This window comes from Pelodiscus sinensis, chromosome 2 (genome assembly GCF_049634645.1).
Source record: "Pelodiscus sinensis isolate JC-2024 chromosome 2, ASM4963464v1, whole genome shotgun sequence".
Lineage (NCBI taxonomy): Eukaryota > Metazoa > Chordata > Testudines > Trionychidae > Pelodiscus > Pelodiscus sinensis.
The window spans coordinates 53,801,801-53,821,366 of NC_134712.1; the positions used below are offsets into that span (position 1 = coordinate 53,801,801).

General features: G+C 38.1%; 1 protein-coding gene across 10 annotated transcripts in view; it reads left to right on the top strand.

The window, feature by feature from the left end:
• Positions 1 to 19,566, top strand: part of STAU2 (staufen double-stranded RNA binding protein 2) — a 236,454-nt gene that overhangs the window by 65,784 nt on the left and 151,104 nt on the right. For all 10 annotated transcript variants that reach the window (XM_075920513.1, XM_075920512.1, XM_075920516.1 and 7 more), the window contains exons 7-8: positions 6,751 to 6,858; positions 18,138 to 18,350. In XM_075920513.1, the coding sequence (XP_075776628.1) occupies positions 6,751 to 6,858; positions 18,138 to 18,350 (321 nt within the window). The remainder of the gene's footprint in view (positions 1 to 6,750; positions 6,859 to 18,137; positions 18,351 to 19,566) is intronic.

The following is a 19,566-nucleotide window of genomic DNA, read 5'->3' on the forward strand; positions in this document are numbered from 1 at the left end:
CACTGACTCTCCTTAGCGACTAATTTAGTAGTCGATGGAAATCCCATCGACTACTCAATTAGCCAGTTAACCGCTATTTAACATCCCTAAAATGGGCAGGACTCTGTTAGCATGGTTCTGTTAACACAATTTTTATAGTGTTGAATTTACTAGCTGGTTATTTTTTCCTAATCACTATAGAAATGGTAGCAGCTGATCAATATAGAAAGCAGGTGGTTAGTATTCAGAGATAATTGTCAAAAGTCAGTTTATCTAGTTCTACATGCCTATATAAAAGACTTGTGACAATCGACAATTCTTCTAAGGTAAAATGCAAAAATTGTCAAGAGTTGCTAAGAAGCAAAGTAGAAAGCCATTTTTGGTCATCCCCAAAAGTGCATTAAATGCCTATTTAATCTTGGTCCTCACTGAGAATTAATTATTACCAATAGATATATATATAGTGCCATGACCGTGTTTTAGAGACTACAAAGACTGGTCTCTGTCCTAAGAAGTTAATAATATATTCTGATATTTTTAAAGTAAAAGCAAGATTGCCAAATGGTGATGTTTATTTTTGAAGTGAATGTCTCTGCATCGGGAACCTCACTGAGATCATGACTAGTGCACTTTAAATAGACTGTTGAACACCTGTCTGATGGTTTTAAGGCTTTCAGTTTGATAGTCCCTTGATAGATCATTAGCTTTCTTCTGTGTGCATTTGTAAGGATCAATATTACATTAGAAATGAAAATATTCCAACACTTTTGAAGAATATATAAGCTAAATAAATAAATAAATAAATAGAGATGTCTCACAAGTAACTTTGCAAATGAAAAGGTTTATAACAATAAAATTGCTGAGTGATTTGAGCCAGAATGCACATACCTGGAAGACACAAAATGCCCTCAGTGCACTCCCTCTTTGGCAATACCTATTGAGATCCTGTGCAGAGCAATAATCTAAAAAACATAACTGAAAATACCTGGAATTTTTTGTTTGTTTTAAGCTATAATTTAAGAATGAAATGATGCTGTTTATTAAAAAGAATAATTATGCAACTTTTATTTCTCTGGCTACTCCCAAACCATACCTGAATAGTCTTCATTGTGGGTGAAAGAAAATTTTACTCCCCCCTTTAGTTATAGCATCATTCCTTTTCTGAATCAGGGGAAATATTATTTACTTTAAGTCATTCAAGAGGTCTGGTAAGGAGTTTTTAAAACAGAAGGCGAATTTAAGAGAATTAAGATCGTAGGAAAATATCGCCTTTCCTTTTCTTTCTCGTCTTCTATTATGTCTTTTGAAGCACTAAATGCTGTCTTTAGAAAAAGAGCTGTGAAGTTTGACTAATCAGATATATATTTTAGTTCTATACTGTTTTTTTGTTTTTAGTTTTAGTATTATTTTTTTCAGGGAGAGTTCTTGAATTCAAGATATCCATTAATGAGGACAGGAAAATGTTGCTTATACTTCATGTGCCAGTGATCATGTTTGTTAACATAATTTAGTTTCTGATGTCCCACAAAGTAAACTGCTATCATCCAAGTATATATAATAATAAGTAACTGCGGGAAGTAAATTATATTGGTAGTTTTGTTTAGATGCTCATTTCTTCATGGTCTTTATATGTGAAACTTGAAAAGTTAATTATTTACTCAACAAAAGCAATAGGATCTCAAATTAAACTGAATGTTCAAATCATGAGAATATCACAGCATCATTTTACCAGGTCCCTAAGGACGTCCAGGCTTCAGAGGAAAAGCTGTGATTGTACAAATCTGAGACTCCTAACTGCAACTTTGGTTAGGTTTTCCACATTGTTCTGTGTCTATCCAGATCTAACTTATTTAGAGAAACCTCATCATCTTCACCCTCTGCTACAAAGCAGACATTTAAACTTAGCCAACTTTCTAGTTAGACAGGAAGGAGCGTATTTTCAGAAGGGAAACTTTTCCTTTGGGAATGCAGTTTGAATCCATAATAGACCTGTGAGCACAAATCAGGTAGTTGGTAGTAGTTACATAGATTTGGACTTGCATTGTACTTTTTCAGGTGCAATAAACAGGGAGCCAGGCCTTAGCTTGACTGAATATATACCACAAATATGAGATGTAAAATGAAAACTGAGGGTGTCATTAATTAAGTATCTAAATTCAAAGAGAGAAAGGATGTTGCAGCGGTTAGAGGACTATCCTAGAACTTATGAGACTTGGAGTCAGATCTCTTCTCTGCCTCAGAGTTCTTCGGTGACTTCTGGTACTTAACTTACCCTTTCTGTATCTGCAAAACAAGGATAAATGGTACTTTTTTACCTCACATGGGGTGTTGGGAGGATAATACATTAGCTGTGAGGTGCACAGATAGCTAGAACTTGATCATTGTGAATCCTGTTCAAATGTGCTGAAGGAACTGTGTTCAAGAATGAAAACATGAATATTGTTTTATAATGTGAATACAAACCTGTCTAATAGCTGAATAACTATCATCTGGAAGGCTTGTACGAACATCTCAAGTTTTAAAATAAATTTTTGCTCTTTTTAATTTGTTTTATTATAAGCAAAAATGATCTGACTCTTCCATTATGTTTCTTTTCCATCTGAGAGCTGAATTTCTGCAGCCATCTGAATGGTCAAATATCTCCCTTCACAACTAACAGTGATACTTCTTAGATTTGGTGTAACTTGTATACCTGGAAACTTTCTGCATCATCCTCACAGTATGATCTACTTATAAATAGAGTGATAATAGGCATTGCTAATTAAATACTGTGACAAACTGACAGTGCCTTGTAATCTCCTGTATAAATGTTATGGAATTCAGATAAAACTTATTGACTCAATTTAAACCTTATTGAATTAAGGTTAATATATTTCGGGTATTAACAATGCAATTGAGTATATGTTACTGTGGCACTAAATGTACCTTCTCTAGTAGGGTTGGGGGATGACAAATGAACTCCAGCGTTATCAACCTTTTGAAGCCATCTCCATGTAGAGATATGAATGTGGAGAATCCAGTTTGAACTAACTGACAAAGAAGGGGGTGTGGATAAAGAGCCTGGTTTTAAACTGCCTTAGGGCCATCTTTCTGATCCAGCAGACAGGTCCTCTGGTCCACAGAGGGCCCCGCTCCCTAAGGTAGGGTTGGAAGGGTATGGTGCTTGTTCAGAGCTGAAGCTCAGCTGTCATGAATGAGTAACCACAAGAAATTCCCCCCTTTTGTGAAGATGCATGCCAGAATCCATGTTAGGATTGGGGTGAACTCTGATAAGCTTGCTAGCATACGTGTAGATCCTTGTATTGTTTTGGATATGGTTTTTTTTAGTGCATTGTATCTTAAGAATAAATTAGACTTGCATGGGAAGTAATGTTGGTACCTTATAACCATAGCTATTACATCTGTCAGCTATCTGTAAAGAAAAATCAAGAAGGTGACCTTGGGCAGGGAACTGTGCAGCTTGGAAATATCCATAAGGAAAAGGGATATGTTTTCTCCACCCAAGAGACATAATGGCTGGAAAGCTGGAAGCCTCAAAATGGTGTCTTGCTGGACCACTGAGGGGAAATACAAGTGCAGATGTCCTGAACTGTGACAAATAGAAACCAATGAGTCAGTTCCATCTGGTGTTTGTGCATTTGAACTGTGATGTGTAGCCCTAACTTAGACTAATCTTTGAGAGAATACAGTGTACAGCACAGTGACTAATAAAATTTAAATGGAGCCCCAACGGCCAGCGCCCACACCTGTTTGCAGGACTGAAGCCCTGAGTGCTGTCCCTCTCCTTCTCCCCCACTGTAGGGCTGTAGCCCTGAGTGCTCCATGCCCCCCTCCCCCGGACTGAAGCCCCAAACACCAGCAGCCACCCCTTGGTGTCCTGTAAGTGGCATTGGGAAATATGGTCACCCTAAGGATAGGGAATATACAGGAATCTGAACCTGAAAGAACTATTGTGTGGCTGCCAAATTACCCCTGCCAACTAACCGAAGTGAGGGCTAAGAAACAAATGCATAGCTAAGAGTCTCAGAACGATGATGAAGATTATATTTAAACCCATGGATCCTTAGTCCCGTAATTCATAAATGACCTTACCCTTGTGCATTTTGTCTTCCTTATGCTAAAGAAGATGTGAAGGAAATTTGAGATTTACTGCTGCTCAGTGTTGAGAACTGTGCCTAATGTCTAATGCACAGTCTTACTTATGCCTCTGCCAAGACAGTGCTCACAGTTGAGCTCCCTACTGTGCCTCATGGATGAATAAACATAAACTCAGAGATTTTAAGGAGCAGAGGGGACCTTTATGACCTGTATAGCACAGGCCATAGAATTTTACCTAGAAATTCCTTCATCAGTCCCAAAACTTTTGTCTGAGCTAGAGCAGATCTTTTAGAAAGACATCCAATCACAATTTAAAAGATTTTACTACACCCAAGGCAAATTGTTCCAATGATTAATTAACTTCAGGGTAAAAAAATATAAGTATACTTTATTTATGGTCTGAATTTGTTTAGCTTTAGCACCCATGCATTAGATCTCATTATGCCTCCTTTAACTGATAGATTTGAAGAGCCTTGTACTATCAGAAATCTTCTCCCCACATAGGTGGTTCAAGACTGATATCTGGTCATCTAATTACTTTCTCCTTGTTACAACAAATTTATTAGGCAATTGTCACTAAAAATCAGGTTTTCTAGACCATGAATCATGCTTGTAGCTCTTTTGTGAACCCTTTTATCAATGTCCATTTTAAAATGTTGCCCCCGGAACTGGACACAACATTCCAGTAATGGTCTTGTTAATGCAGTCTTCAGTGATAGCAACACCTCTCTATTTCAATTCATTATCCCCTTATTATATATCCAAGGATTGCATTTGATCTCTTTGCCTCTGCAACTCGCTGTAGGCTCGTGTTTAGTTGATTATCCACCATGACTCCCTTAGTCCTTTTCTGAGTTACTGCTTTTCAAAATACATCCTGCTATCCTATATGTGTGTCCTTTATTCTTAGTTCCAGTTATGTGACCACGCATTTAGCTGTACTGAATACTGTAAATGTTCACATGAGTTTCTCTTCCCACCTGATCTAGATCTCTCTGTAGGATTGACCTGTTCTGGACATTATTTATCATTTCTCTAAATATTTTCATCGCCTGTAAACTTTCTCAGAAGCGATTTTTTTCTTCCCGGCATTTATTAAAGATATTGAAGAGCATTTGCAGGTTTAAAGCTTAAATTGGAAAGCTGGTTAAGTGTTCGGACCTTGTTTGTAGACATTCGTGACCTTCTGAAGGGTATATTTTAGTACTGTGTTTCTCATTCATAAGTTTAAATGTATAAAGGATTAATACATTATTAATAGAATTTATAGTTATTGTGAAAAATGTCGGTATTATCTGTATTAATTTTATGAGTACTAGATATATCTGTTCATGAGTGGTGTCCACATGGGCCATGACATGCTATTGTGGTCTAAAATTTACAACTTTCTGGTATGCATTAAACCATTATTTAAACAAATTTTTATTTTGCTTTGGTCTTGAGAAACCAAACTCAGTGGCTATGGACAGCCCTAATTGCAGGTGCTCGAACAGATAATGTAAATGTTTGGAAGTTTACCTCCACTGACGTAGAAAGAGAATCCACAAAATGGCAAAAGATCTTTGTTTGAAGCCTCTGAGGATTTTCAGGTCGAATATTTCAAACTAACAGTTTGAAAGTACCTAAAAGCTGAGCCTTGTGAGGAGTCAGAAGAACACTGACTGGGGGACTGAACTGAGTGGCAGAAACTGCATAGATGCAGTCTGCCTCACCAAACCCAATATAGGGGAATGCATGGTACAAATAGAGCCGTGTGAATGTGCAAGGAAAGGCTAAGGTATAGATAGGATAATATATGTGTTTTCTTCCATTTGTGTTTTCTTCCTTTTGTTTTATTTTGTTGTTGCTATGGTCCTAAGGATGAATAATACTTTATTTGGAAGAGACTTTTCTCTGTCACTGCATTTTCATATGGGCTCCTGGAGTGAAAATCTAAGCAGGGGTTAAAACTCAGCAAGACCTACTGAAGTTACAATTGGTAGATGAGTACTGTAACCCAGTGGCCTTTGAGAGTGGGGATAAATCATGGAATTCAACCTTAAGAGAAATACAGATGTGGGCCTAGTACTTGGAAGGGATATTCATGGTAAGAGACAGTGATTAAAGACAAAGTTTGACTTGGATCTTTGTCTTGTTATGGGCATGAACAGAGTGTATTACAATCAGCTTAAAAATCTGTAAAATTATTTATTTATTTATGTATTAATCCTTTATAACTCAATGCATACATTTTCCTTAAATATAAAGCATGATTACGTTTTGAGTCAATTTTACAGGTAAATGGATGGTGGATAATGTGTCACTCAAGCCATAATATGGTGTGATTTAAAGGGAGTCACGAACACTTGCAGGACCAAAAATGTAATGGCTGTTCAGACAGGTGACTGTAATTAATAAACGAACTTCAGAGGCAGTTTCCATCTGGAAGGAACATGGGACCCTATGTTATTTCATAAATGTGACACTAAATATGTCCATAATATATACGTACTATGAAATAATTGCAGATAATTATTAAATCTCTTTAAGGTTAAACAAATTATAAAATACTGCAGTTTATCGCAGATTGCTTTTGTGGAGATATATTCTAGACATTGAAGAATAAAGGGAAAATCATATCTCTTATCTGAAAGCAAGTATTTTAATGTGCTTATCTTGTTTTGCATGATGCAGAATGGAGAGACAGGAAAGGAAGCAGAAGAAGAAAAAGATGCAAACAAATCTGAGATCAGCATAGTGTTTGAAATTGCCTTAAAGCGCAACATGCCTGTCAGTTTTGAGGTATGTCTTTTATATGTGAGTAGACCTGACATATATTGAGCTGACTGCTCTTTTCTGAGTGTTTATAAAAATGTAGCAAACAATGAAAAGCAAATGGGTGATGGGTGAGAGCATTTATTACAAACTTTCTATGATTACAAATGAATACATGCACATTCTAAATAGGAAAATAAACTGAATCTGAATCTAAGGTTTCATTTTTATTATTAAATTGGCTGCTCTGTCAAAGAATTGGAGGCATAATGTGGATGCTGATAGATCTATTGCCCTCCAGTCTTTAATGGATTGTAGAATTACTATTTGTTTATCCTTTGGCATCATAGAGTGTAAATTTGAATTGATAGCTGCATTCTTAATGTTCTCCATTAAGGCCCTGACGCTGTCAATACTCACATAACTACAATTGCTTATGTAGTGAATGGTTGTATTATTTATCTAGTACTATCAGGTACAAGCTGCTCTGCAGTAATGGTGCCAAACAAATAACAGATTCCTTGCCATTGAACGTTTTATACTCCACAGCCACGTATTACTATATTGTATTATATATTTTCAGACAGTCTGTCTGGTCATAGCATGACAGGCACACCTGCTTCAGTTTTCCCTCTCAGTTCCCTCTTAATAACTCAATTTCTGTCTTTCAGTATTACCCCTGCTTGGGACTAGTTTATTATAGCACCATAATCTATAGCAGGATTCCCAAATAGGCAGTCTGATAACAGCAACTTCAGCCCATCCAACTGAAGTGCAATTTCGCTCTTGTCAGCCTCTGTGCTGGAAGCATTCCTCACTCCCTCTAGCTCTGTCATGGTTCTGGCTCTCTGACCCTGGAGATGTCAGTGGGTAAGCTCCTCTGCTACTCCCCTTCCTTCAGCCCTTTCTGGCCCTCAATTTCAGCTGTCGCTTAGAGTTAATAGGCAACTCCATCTGCTGCTCATCTTGTCTTCAGCCCTCTCCAGCTCTGGCTCACAAATGCCAATAAGCAAACTGTGATGTTCTCTTGACTTTTCTTAGAAACAACATTTAGCACTTCTGAGATTCCTCCAGTCTCCTGGTCTAACTTGCCCTCCTTGACTAAACCAGTGTGCTCTGACCCTCTGGGAGGTGGTCTCACTGGGTTCCTCCCTGGTCCTTTATAGTGCCTAGGTGCTGCATCTGCCTCTTACTCGGTTAAATGGGGGCAACTTCTGTGGCACAGGAGTGCTGGCACCAACTACAAATATAGCAGCAATCTGCTGTGTGACACAGGGATATACAAATGAGAATGCTAAATATAGGTAATGAGTCATACAGTAATTGGGGGCTTGGAAAGGTGAAGCGTGATGGTGCTTTGAATGTGTTATTTGGGAGGTTGTTTGAACAATAAGTGGTATCAGGTAAGAAGACACGAATATGGGAATGCATAATACAGGGAACCTCTACAGTGTCATTTGAACTACAATATTCTGAAGGAAGTGATTACTATTCAAGTTATTTCCATTAATAATAAAAAGATAGTTGCTTGCCCACGTGCCAAGAAGGGACAACATATAATTTAAAATACATACGTAAATATATTGGGATGATTTCCAAAATCTCAGGAAATTAACATCTGAAAAACATACTCATTTTTCTGTTTGTGTTATTTAGTGTTATTAAATATAAATGTTGGTGACATTCTTGGGTAAAATTGAGATTTAACCTATGTGCTGCTTAAAAAAACCAGTTTATATTTCGGTAAAACGACTGATACATGCAGGCTCTGATGTTTCTAATGATATTGTGTTTAAGAACCATTTTGTATTATTGCAGTCATGTCTTAAAGCTTTCATTATTTTTATCATGATAGCTGTAGAATAGTCAGCATTTTCTGTCAAAGCTTTAGTAAATATTAAAGCAGATGAACAAATAGTTAAAGGAATTTAATGTTTTTTCTGAACAGTTTTTCAGAATTGCATAATATCTGAAGAATGGGCAGAGTTTGTAATATAACTTAGGGACCAGGTTCTGCCCTATGATGTCAGTGAAGTTGCATGGGTGGAACAGAGCAGATTTTGGTCCTAGCATTTTGGCCAATAGGGAACTACACAATTGCATAATCTCATTCTGCATGATAAAGTAAAATTAGTATTTGTTCTCCAAAAACTTCCAGAAGCCTTGTAAAGCAATTTCTGTGTATTAAAGAATTAATTTTGTAAAATGCCATAAAGTATCAAAATTCTATATTAGAAGAATTCTGTTTCAGCTCTGTTCCTGCTATGTGCTTTCTGTGGCTGTTCAGAGACCCAGAGGGATAATAGCATGCCCCTACTGCAGCAACTTGCAGCTATTTTAGGATTTGTGTGTGTCTGTTACTGAGTACAGTTGTTGGTCACCCTATGAGCTGTTGCTACGGAGTAAGCTTCCCTGCATATTGCTTCCAACTGGGTAGTAAAGAAAGCTCACTCTTTTGCCTTCTTTGTTGTTGAGAGTTATAAATTGGTTTATGCATTTTATTTCACGTGTGTTAGTTCTGTCTTTTTCCATTCTTTAAAGAGAGGACTATAATTACTTTTGTAGCAGCATGTGTTGCTATTGGCAAATTTGGCAGGGGGGCGGAACCATGCATTGTTTGGGTGAAAATACCATACGTGCAGTCTTTAGCATCATTTATATGTTTCCCTTTGATAGGGGTCACAATGAATTTTTTTTTCCCCTGTCCTCTTTTCAGTTTTTAGGCATACCTGATTAGATGGGTAATCCTAGGAGGCTTAACTGATTTGGCCTGCTTAAGACATCCGAACAACTATACAAGATTGTTATCGTCCTCTTGCAAAGGGCTAGTTTTTTATTTTGTTTTTATTTTATTTTAGTTACTTTATTAATTTTGGTGGGCAAGTAAAATAACATGAAATGTTCATTATCAGCATCAAGAGTTAGACAATTTTGGTCTGGCAAATTTTCACGACAATTTTGCAAGATTGCGTGAGGACAAGTAGAATTGTGGTGTCTTCCATTCTCATTGTCACGGAGAGGCAAGGAGGATCAAGCAGATCAGTAGGAAAAGTAGTGATGCCTAATGCTGTGCCAGCTTCTCATTGTGAGATTTGGTACCCATTCTCAGGCCTGCCAGTCTCCAAAGACCTTTTGGTAGTTCCCTTCTAGGTAAGCAGGTAGGGAGGAAGGATGCTAGTCTTCCTCTCCCTGATTTGAGGGGACTTTTTTTCCCCAAAGAATTTAATATTAGAGTTTCTGTATATTTAATACAAATGTGGATTTTTTTTATACTGGTAAAATGCCACATTTCTGACTGCTTTCATTTGCATTAGCCTATGTATTTATGCTGGTATTTTCTAAAACCTTAAGCAGTGATTGTTATAATTGATTTTGGGGTTGTAAAAAGGGTACACAGTCCTACAGTTTGCACTATGGGTATATAAAACCATCTCCTTCTATTCTCTTTATTCACTGTTAATGTGCTTTTGTTTTTCATTTATAAGTATGATTCATTACATTGAGCTGAATTTACACCTGTTATAACTTGGCCTTAGTGGCATTATATCAGGCATAAATTTGGCACATTATATTTTCTGATGGTGGAGTTAGAGTGACACAAAGAGAAAATATTGCTGTGTCTGCTACTCAAATTCTCAGCTGCAGGATGAATCTTCCAACTCTTGGAGCATTGTAGTGTATTAATGTCTAACAAGGATATTATTTTTGTTTAATGACAATTGAACTCAGTATACCTCTGAATTCTTGAATTTGTAGCACAAATGTTTTAAAACACAGTAAGTAGAAGATATTTAATAAGTTAGTCTGAATTTCTGGGGTCCACCAAAAAAAGGTTTTATGTTAAGATGTTGCAAACCCCCCTGATTTTGTAATTAGGCTTGATCCAAAGCCCACTGAAGTCAGTAAGTTGTAACAGGCAATTACATTTCTGTGTATTCCTTTTGTCTGAGTATGAGTAGTTTTATAAGTAGTACATTATACTACATATGAATACAAACACCTGCCTTGTGGTATTGCCAGGAACATGATGTCAAACACTCAAAAGATGAGAAATGAAAACACTAAACTTCTTGTAATAATTTTATATTAAATAAGTTGCACAGTCTGTGCATATTATACTATTTATATAACATCCAGTAAGATACACATTTAAGAGAGACTGGAAGATACCATTGTTATGAATCATAGAATCATAGAACACTAGAACTGAAAGGGACCTTGAGAGGTCATTGAGTCCAATCCCCTGCCCTCACAGCAGGACCCAGTGCCATCTAGACCAGTGTTTCCCAATTTTATTTGGCCATGGAACCCTTTTAAACTCAAAAGAATTTTGTGGACCCCTAATAACAGTCTAATATATGGAGCTGAAAAAGTAGACCACAAATAAATAAGGATAATAATAAACAAATGCTAAACAAGGTCATGAGATCAATATTTAGTTTAATTGCACATATTTAAAAACAAAAATCACATTTAATGTGTAGGAAAAATAAAGCTCAAAAACTAATATGCATTGTATTGGCAGTTGTCCTACAGATGAGTTCCAAAACTGTAGCTTATGTGACAATGACAAAATTTTATCTTTCGAGAGCACTGCCTGCGCACTCCCATTCAAGCAAGTGGTTTGACAGCTGAAGTTTCAACTTTGTCGGATGCAACGCTAATATATTCGTATTCAGTCACCCACGTGATCCAAGCTCCCTGGGAGTGAGTACGGGGATTTACGGTGGTATATAACAGGCAGTCACATCCCTGATTTACTGCGCGCGCAGCGCTGATTAGTGACATCATCGGCTAAGCTGGCATTACACAGGGACACTTATCGTGGCAAACACAAATGAAAATTGTTTTCAATAAAATTCATAAATGCTTAAATATTAATTGTTATTTTTGAAATCATTAAATGTGATTGTAATGGGATTTTCTTGCAGAACCCTTATTTTCATTTCACAGAATCCCGGGATTCTGCGGAATACTGTTTGGGAAACACTGATCTAGATCATCCCTGATAGATGTCTAACTAACCTGCTCTTAAATATCTCCAGAGATGAGATTCTGCAACCTCCCTAGGCAACTTATTCCAGTGCTTAACCACCCTGACAGTTAGGAAGTTTTTCCTAATATCCAACCTCAACCTCCCTTGCTGCAGTTTAAGCCCATTGCTTCTCGTCCTATCATCTGAAGCCAAGGAGAACAATTTTTCTTCCTCCTCCTTGTGACACCCTTTTAGATACCTGAAAACCACTATCATGTTCCCTCTCAATCTTCTCCTTTCCAAACTAAACAAGCCCAATTCTTTCAGTCTTCCTTCATAGGTCATGTTATCTGGACTGTGAATCATTCTTATTGCTCTCCTCTGGATCTTCTCCAATTTCTCCACATCTTTCCTGAAATGTGGTGCCCAGAACTAGACATAATAGTCCAATCAGTGCAGAGTAGAGCAGAAGAATGACTTCTCGCATGCCTTGCTCACAACACTTCTGTTAATGCATCCCAGAATCATGTTTGCTTTTTTTGCAACAGCATCACACTGTTGACTCATATTTAGCTTGTGGTCCACTATGACCCCTAGATCCCTTTCTGCAGTACTCCTTCCTAGACAGTCACTTCCCATTCTGCATACGTGAAACTGATTGATTGTTACTTCCTAAGTGGAGTACTTTTTTGTCCTTATTAAACTTCATCCTATTTACCTCAGACCATTTTTCCAGTTTCTCCAGATCATTTTGAATTATGACCCTATCCTCCAAAGTACTTGCAACCCCCTCTCAGCTTCATATCATCTGCAAACTTAATAAGCATACTCTATATGCCATCATCTAAAGAGTTGTTGAAGATATTGAACAGAACCGGTCCCAAAACAGACCCCTGCAGAACCCCACTTGTTATGCCCTTCCAGCAGGGTTGTGAACTGTTAATAACTACTCTTTAAGAACGAAAGCTTCAGAGGGATAGCTGAGTTCGTCTGTAACAGGAAAACAATGGTTCCTGATGTCTGTGTAGAATCTGGTGTTGATCATCTTCCTCTCCAAGTGTTAATGGTTCTTATCAGCCTCTTTTAACTATTTAGTCTTTGAGATGCTACTAGACTAATTGTTTTTTTAAGTTTTTCCTGTTTCAGTCACTTGGTTATCCTCTGAAGCTTGTCTACTCACTGTCGTTTTTACTTCCTCCCCTTCAGTTTTTTTTCCTTCTTCCCCCTCCCTCCATCCCTTATTTACTCTTGCATCTGGTCATCTCCAGTCTCTGAAGAAGTCCTCTGAAGAAGTGGGTTGTACCCACGAAAGCTCATGATCCCATCTACATGTTTTATTAGTCTTTAAAGTGCTACTAGACTATTTGTTGTTTAAGTTTTTCTGTTAAAAACTTAAAACCAGCCAGTTTTACACCCACCTTATAGTACCCCATCTAAGTTGTATTTGCCTACTTTATTGATAAGAAGATCATGTGAGACTGTATCAAATGTCTTATTAATGTTTAGGTATACCATGTCCATCGCTTCTCCCTTATCTACAAGACTCATTATCCTATCAAAGAAAGCTATCAAATCCATGCTGGCTGTTACCTATCACCTTATTATCTTCCAGGTGTTTGTAGACGAATTTCTTCATTACTTGCTCCATTATCTTTCCTGGCACAGAAGTTAAACTGACTGGTCTGTAGTTTCCTGGGTTGTTCTTATTTCTCTTTTTATAAATGGGAAATATTTATATTTATAAATATTTGTCTTTTTCCAGTCTTCTGGAATCAGTCTTCCATGATTTTTCAAAGATGATAGCTAAAGGCTCAGATACCTCTTCTATCAGCTCTGAGTATTCTAAGATGCATTTCATCAGGCCCTGGTGACTTGCAGATATCTGAATTTTCTAAGTGATTTCTAACTTGTTCTTTTTTTATTTTATCTTCTAAACCTACCCCATTCCCAACAACATTCATTATGTTAGGTATTCCTTCATCATCAGACTTCTTGCTGAAGACAAAAACAAAGCAGTCATTAAGCACCTCTGCCATTTCCAAGTTTCCTGTTACTGTTTCTCCCTCCTCACTGAGCAATGGGTCTGTCCTGTCCTTGGGTCTTCCACTTGCTTCTAATATATTTATAGACAGTCTTCTTGTTTCCCTTTATGTCTGTAGCTAGTTAGAGCTTGTTTTGTGCTTTTTCCTTTCTAAACTTGCCCCTGCGTACCTGTATTGTTTGCTTATATTCATCCTTTGTAATTTGTCCTAGTTTCCACTTTTTATATGACCCCTTTTTGATTTTTAGATCATGCAAGATCGCCTGCTTTAGCCTAGGTGGTCTTTTGCCATACTTTCTGTCTTATGCAGCAGAATAGCTTGCTTTTGGGCCCTTAATAATGTCCCTTTGAAAAACTGCCAACTCTCTTCAGTTGTTTTTCCTCATAGTCTTGCTTCCTATGGGACCTTACCTACCAGCTCTCTGAGCTTACCAAAATCAGCCTTCCTGAAGTCCATTGTCTCTATTTGCTGTTCTTCCTTCTACCATTCCTTAGAATCATGAACTCTATGATTTCATGACCACTTTCACCCAAGCTGCCTTTCACTTTCAAATTCTCAACCAGTTTCTCCCTATTTGTTAAAATCAAATCTAGAACAGCTTCCCCCCTAGTCATTTTTTCAACCTTCTGAAGTAAAAGGTTGTCTTCAGTGCAGTCCAAGAACTTATTGGATAGTGTGTGCCCTGCTGTGTTAGTTTCTCAACATACGTCATATGAAGACATGACCTTTTTTCCTCTGACTTCAGTATTGAAAATTATTGCACAAAAGCCTTGAGGTTTATTTTCATATTTTAATTTTCCCAGTTTAAACATAAAATAATGTTAAAATTTTTTTAGAATAAGATACAGCTCTTGTTACTTCGCAAGCTGGGCAGTGGTAAAACTTGGCTTTAGTTGAGTTTCACTCAAGGTCCTCTTCTAACTAGGGCCAGAAGAGCACTATCTAAAACAGGGGTGGGCAAAATCCACCCCACCAAGCATTTATCTCCCACCCACCCAGTGGATTAGCAGAGCATGTATGCTTATAGTGTGTGTTCAGCTGCCCCTCCCCCCATCTTGCTCCGTCCTGCAGCTCAGCTGCTTCCAGGACTTTCCTGCTAGCTTTGTAGACTGTGTGGGAAGAGGGGTAAAGGGTAATGCTGAAGTCAGGGTGTCATTGAGCAGGGGTTGGGGAGAAGGAGACATACAGTGGAGCTACTCCAGTCTGTCTAGATGTTAAGTGACTCAGAGGACTGCGTATCTTAAGACTGTTTCTCTCTCTTCCCCTTCCCCATATCCTATCTCTGCAGAGTGGGGAGACAACAGAGCAGGACAGCTTTCCCTTTCTTAAAGAGACAGTGTGTGACTTCTCTCAGAAACTTATCCAGCAACAGTCAGCATACACACTCTGTCTCACTGTCACACAGACCCAATCTGTGCCACGCTGTCTCTGTGCCCCACACTGAATCTATGTCACAGAATCTCTCACACACACAGTACAGTATTTTTCACACTCGCATACTCTCTTTCTCTATCTCTCTCTGTAGCGCTCCAACTCCACCCCTTTTGGTGGGGGGTCCAGAGCCGTCCAGAGACCATGTACCAAAATTCTTGAAGTGGCCACCTCTGCAAAAAGTATTGCCCAACCTGGTCTAAAAAGTTCAGGGAGGGAAGGAAATTCTCACCTCAAGATAAGGATTGAGGGCAGTGCTGAACTAAAACTAACAAAACCCCCAGAGCTCTTTTTTCTGGGAAATTTGAACATAGATGTCTGTTCACTTTCATTTTGGGTCTTTTGATCGATCTATATACTGGCTGTTGTATTTGCATGTGAAATTACCACAAAACAGAGTGAAAAAACACCATGACTCTATTACAGGGTAATGGCAAAACTAAATAATGAAAGGTACATGACCCTGAGACCATGTTGAAATATTTTTAATGTTGAGGGTTTAAACCTATTAAAAGCACAGTTATTGAACTAAGACTAGCTTAGCACCTTTACCTCAGTCCACATGTGTTCCTGCATTGCTATTCTTCAGCAACTGGTTCTATGCCACTGGGCAGTGCTGCATACTTCTGAAAAAAATAAGTATTTACGGTATTTTGATTTTGAAATTAATAGAAAACATGTATATTCAAAACTCTGGGTACCCAGTTCATATTACGAAAACAACATTAAGAACATAAGAACGGTCGTACTGGGTCAGACCAAAGGTCCATCTAGCCCAGTATCCTGTCTACCGACAGTGGCCAGCACCAGGTGCCCCAGAGAGGGTGGACCGAAGACAATGATCAAGCGATTTGTCTCCTGCCATCCCTCTCCGGCCTCTGACAAACAGAGGCCAAGGACACCATTTCTATCCCCTGGCTAATAGCCTTTTATGGACCTAACCTCCATGAAATTATCTAGTTCTCTTTAAACTCTATTATAGTCCTAGCCTTCACAGCCCCCTCTGGCAAGGAGTTCCACAGGTTGACTACACGCTGTGTGAAGAAGAACTTTCTTTTATTAGTTTTAAACCTGCTACCCATTAATTTCATTTGGTGTCCTCTAGTTCTTCTATTTAGGGAACTAATAAATAACTTTTCTTTATTGGCCCTCTCCACACCACTCATGATTTTATAGACCTCTATCATATCCCCCCTCACTCTCCTCTTTTCTAAACTGAAAAGTCCCAGTCGCTTTAACCTCTCCTCATATGGGACCCGTTCCAAACCCCTAATCATTTTAGTTGCCCTTTTCTGAACCCTTTCCAAGGCCAAAATATCTTTTTTGAGGTGAGGAGACCACATCTGTACACAGTATTCAAGATGTGGGCGTACCATAGTTTTATACAGGGGCAGTAAGATATTCTGGGTCTTATTTTCTATCCCTTTCCTAATAATTCCTAGCATCCTATTTGCCTTTTTGACCGCCGCTGCACACTGCGTGGAAATTTTCAGAGAACTGTCCACGATAACTCCAATATCTCTTTCCTGATTTGTCGTAGTCAAATTAGCCCCCATCATACTGTACGTATAGTTGGGTTTATTTTTCCGGATGTGCATTACTTTATACTTATCCACATTAAATTTCATTTGCCATTTTGTTGCCCAATCACTCAGTTCGGTGAGATCTTCTTGGAGTCCCTCACAGTCTGCTTCTGTCTTGACTATCCTAAACCGTTTTGTGTCATCTGCAAACTTTACTACCTCACTGCTTACCCCTTTCTCCAGATCATTTATGAATAAGTTGAAAAGGATTGGTCCCAGGACTGACCCTTGGGGGACACCACTAGTTACCCCTCTCCAATCTGAAAATTTGCCATTTATTCCTACCCTTTGTTTCCTGTCTTTTAACTAGTTCTCAATCCAAGAAAGGACCTTCCCTCTTATCCCATGGCCATGTAATTTACACAAGAGCCTTTGGTGAGGGACCTTGTCAAAGGCTTTCTGAAAATCCAAGTATACTACTGGATCCCCCTTATCCGCATGTTTGATAACCCCTTCAAAGAACTCTAAGGGTATGTCTACACTACCCCCCTAGTTCGAACTGGGGGGGGTAATGTAGTCATATGGAGTTGCAAATGAAGCCCGGGATTTTAATTTCCCGGGCTTCATTTGCATAAAGCTGGCCGGCGCCATTTTTAAATGCCGGCTAGGTCGGACCCCGTGCCGCGCAGCTACACGCGGCACGGACTATCTAGTTCGGATTAGGCTTCCACGAGGCGTACAGCTAGTTCGGATAGGAAGCCTAATCCGCACTAGCTAGTCCGTGCCACGTATAGCCGCACGGCACGGGGTCCGACCTAGCCGGCATTTAAAAATGGCGCCGGCTGGCTTTATGCAAATGAAGCCCGGGAAATTAAAATCCCGGGCTTCATTTGCAACTCCGTATGACTACATTACCCCCCCTAGTTCGAACTAGGGGGGTAGTGTAGACATACCCTAATAGATTAGTAAGACAGGATTTCCCTTTACAGAAACCATGTTGACTTTTGTCTAACAAATTATGTTCTTCTACATGGTTCACAATTTTATTCTTTACTATTGTTTCGACTAATTTGCCCGGTACTGAAGTCAGACTTACTGCTTTAAATATCTGCTTTTTTCTCCAATAACCAGCATATCTGAACTCCTGCCAAAACTCAAAACTCCCACTCCCTTTTACATCTAAGCTTAATCAAATAATGAAAGAAAAAAGATGCTGTATTTGTGATAAACACTATATGATCATGTCTTAATGTTGTGTTGATGCATTATGAAGTTAAATATGAGATATGGGTACTCATAAGGTGATTTGACTTGAAATAATTATCTGTTCAATAGGTGATTAAGGAAAGTGGCCCTCCACACATGAAGAGCTTTGTTACTCGAGTTTCAGTAGGAGAGTTCTCTGCAGAAGGAGAAGGAAACAGTAAGAAACTTTCAAAGAAACGCGCTGCAATGACTGTCTTACAAGAACTCAAAAAACTTCCACCTCTTCCTGTGATTGAAAAGCCAAAACTTTACTTTAAAAAACGCCCCAAAACAATATTAAAGGTGAGTGTGTGTGTATGTCACAACAAGCAATTGTCTCTTAGGAAATCATAGACGTATCAATATTAAAGATTAAAAAAAACTGAGGTTAAATAGTACATTCTGCTACCACTTTCTTGTTACATATTTATTTTGTATAGCTTGCATTTAAATTTCCTTTATATGTTGGGATTTTCTAAATTCCAATAGTCATGGCTCTAATAGTCATTTTTCACATTTCATTTGTGACAAAGAAAACTTTTCCATAAATGCATCAAATTGTATTTGCCTAAAAGATGTTGGATACTTACAGTCCAAAGAAGTAATACTTAGTCTTTGGGAATTTTTCCATTGATTCATTGAGGCAAGATTCATACATTCAAAGGCCAGAAAGAACCACTGTGATCATTTAACTGGATTTCCCATGTAGAATAGATCTCCTCCCTCAGAATCCATATTGCTGTGTATTAAGGAGTGTCTCCTAACAAGAGATAGAAAAACAATTATCTACTTCACGCTCAGCTCTCCAGTAAAGCCTCCTTTTGGTGGTAAAAAGTTCTCTGTAATAAGTCAGCATTGCAAGGACTGGTCTTATTAAGAAGCGTAGTCTCTCTTGTTTTAAAATATTTTTATTTTATATTAAAAGAGATTTCTTATTTTTATGTTTATTTTTAAAAGCTTTATTTAGATATTCAGTATAAGGAATTACAGTATTTTGTAGATAACCCATGTAGTCATTTGCTCAGTGGTTGATGGGGGAAGTGAGATTCAAGGTGATAGCTGTTGATCAGGTATGTGTGAAGTATCTTCAGTTGATATCTTTACTGTCAAAATATTGCAGGACCCAAATGATTGTGTACTTACTTGTCATAGTAATATTGTTGTCTCCTGTGTACAGAAAGAACAAATTGCTTGAGATGTTTATTTAAGTTGGATGTAAGATGTTCATTCACATTTTAGTAATATTGCTTAACCATTTTGACTCAAGTTTCAGATTAGGAGTAGGTTTATCTAGCACTTGTACAGGTATGTGTTCCTGTTCTTATCAGATCGCATATTGAAATAGGTTTCTTTGAGCAAATAATATAGTGCCATAATTCCAGTAAGCAAAATTTGGATTCCGTGGGGGCCACTATCCCAGTTACTACTAATATCCAAGAGAACACATGCAGCCAAACTATTTATATAATAGGACAGCAGTTCTCTCTGCAAATCTTTTAATCAATCATTCTTCCTACTT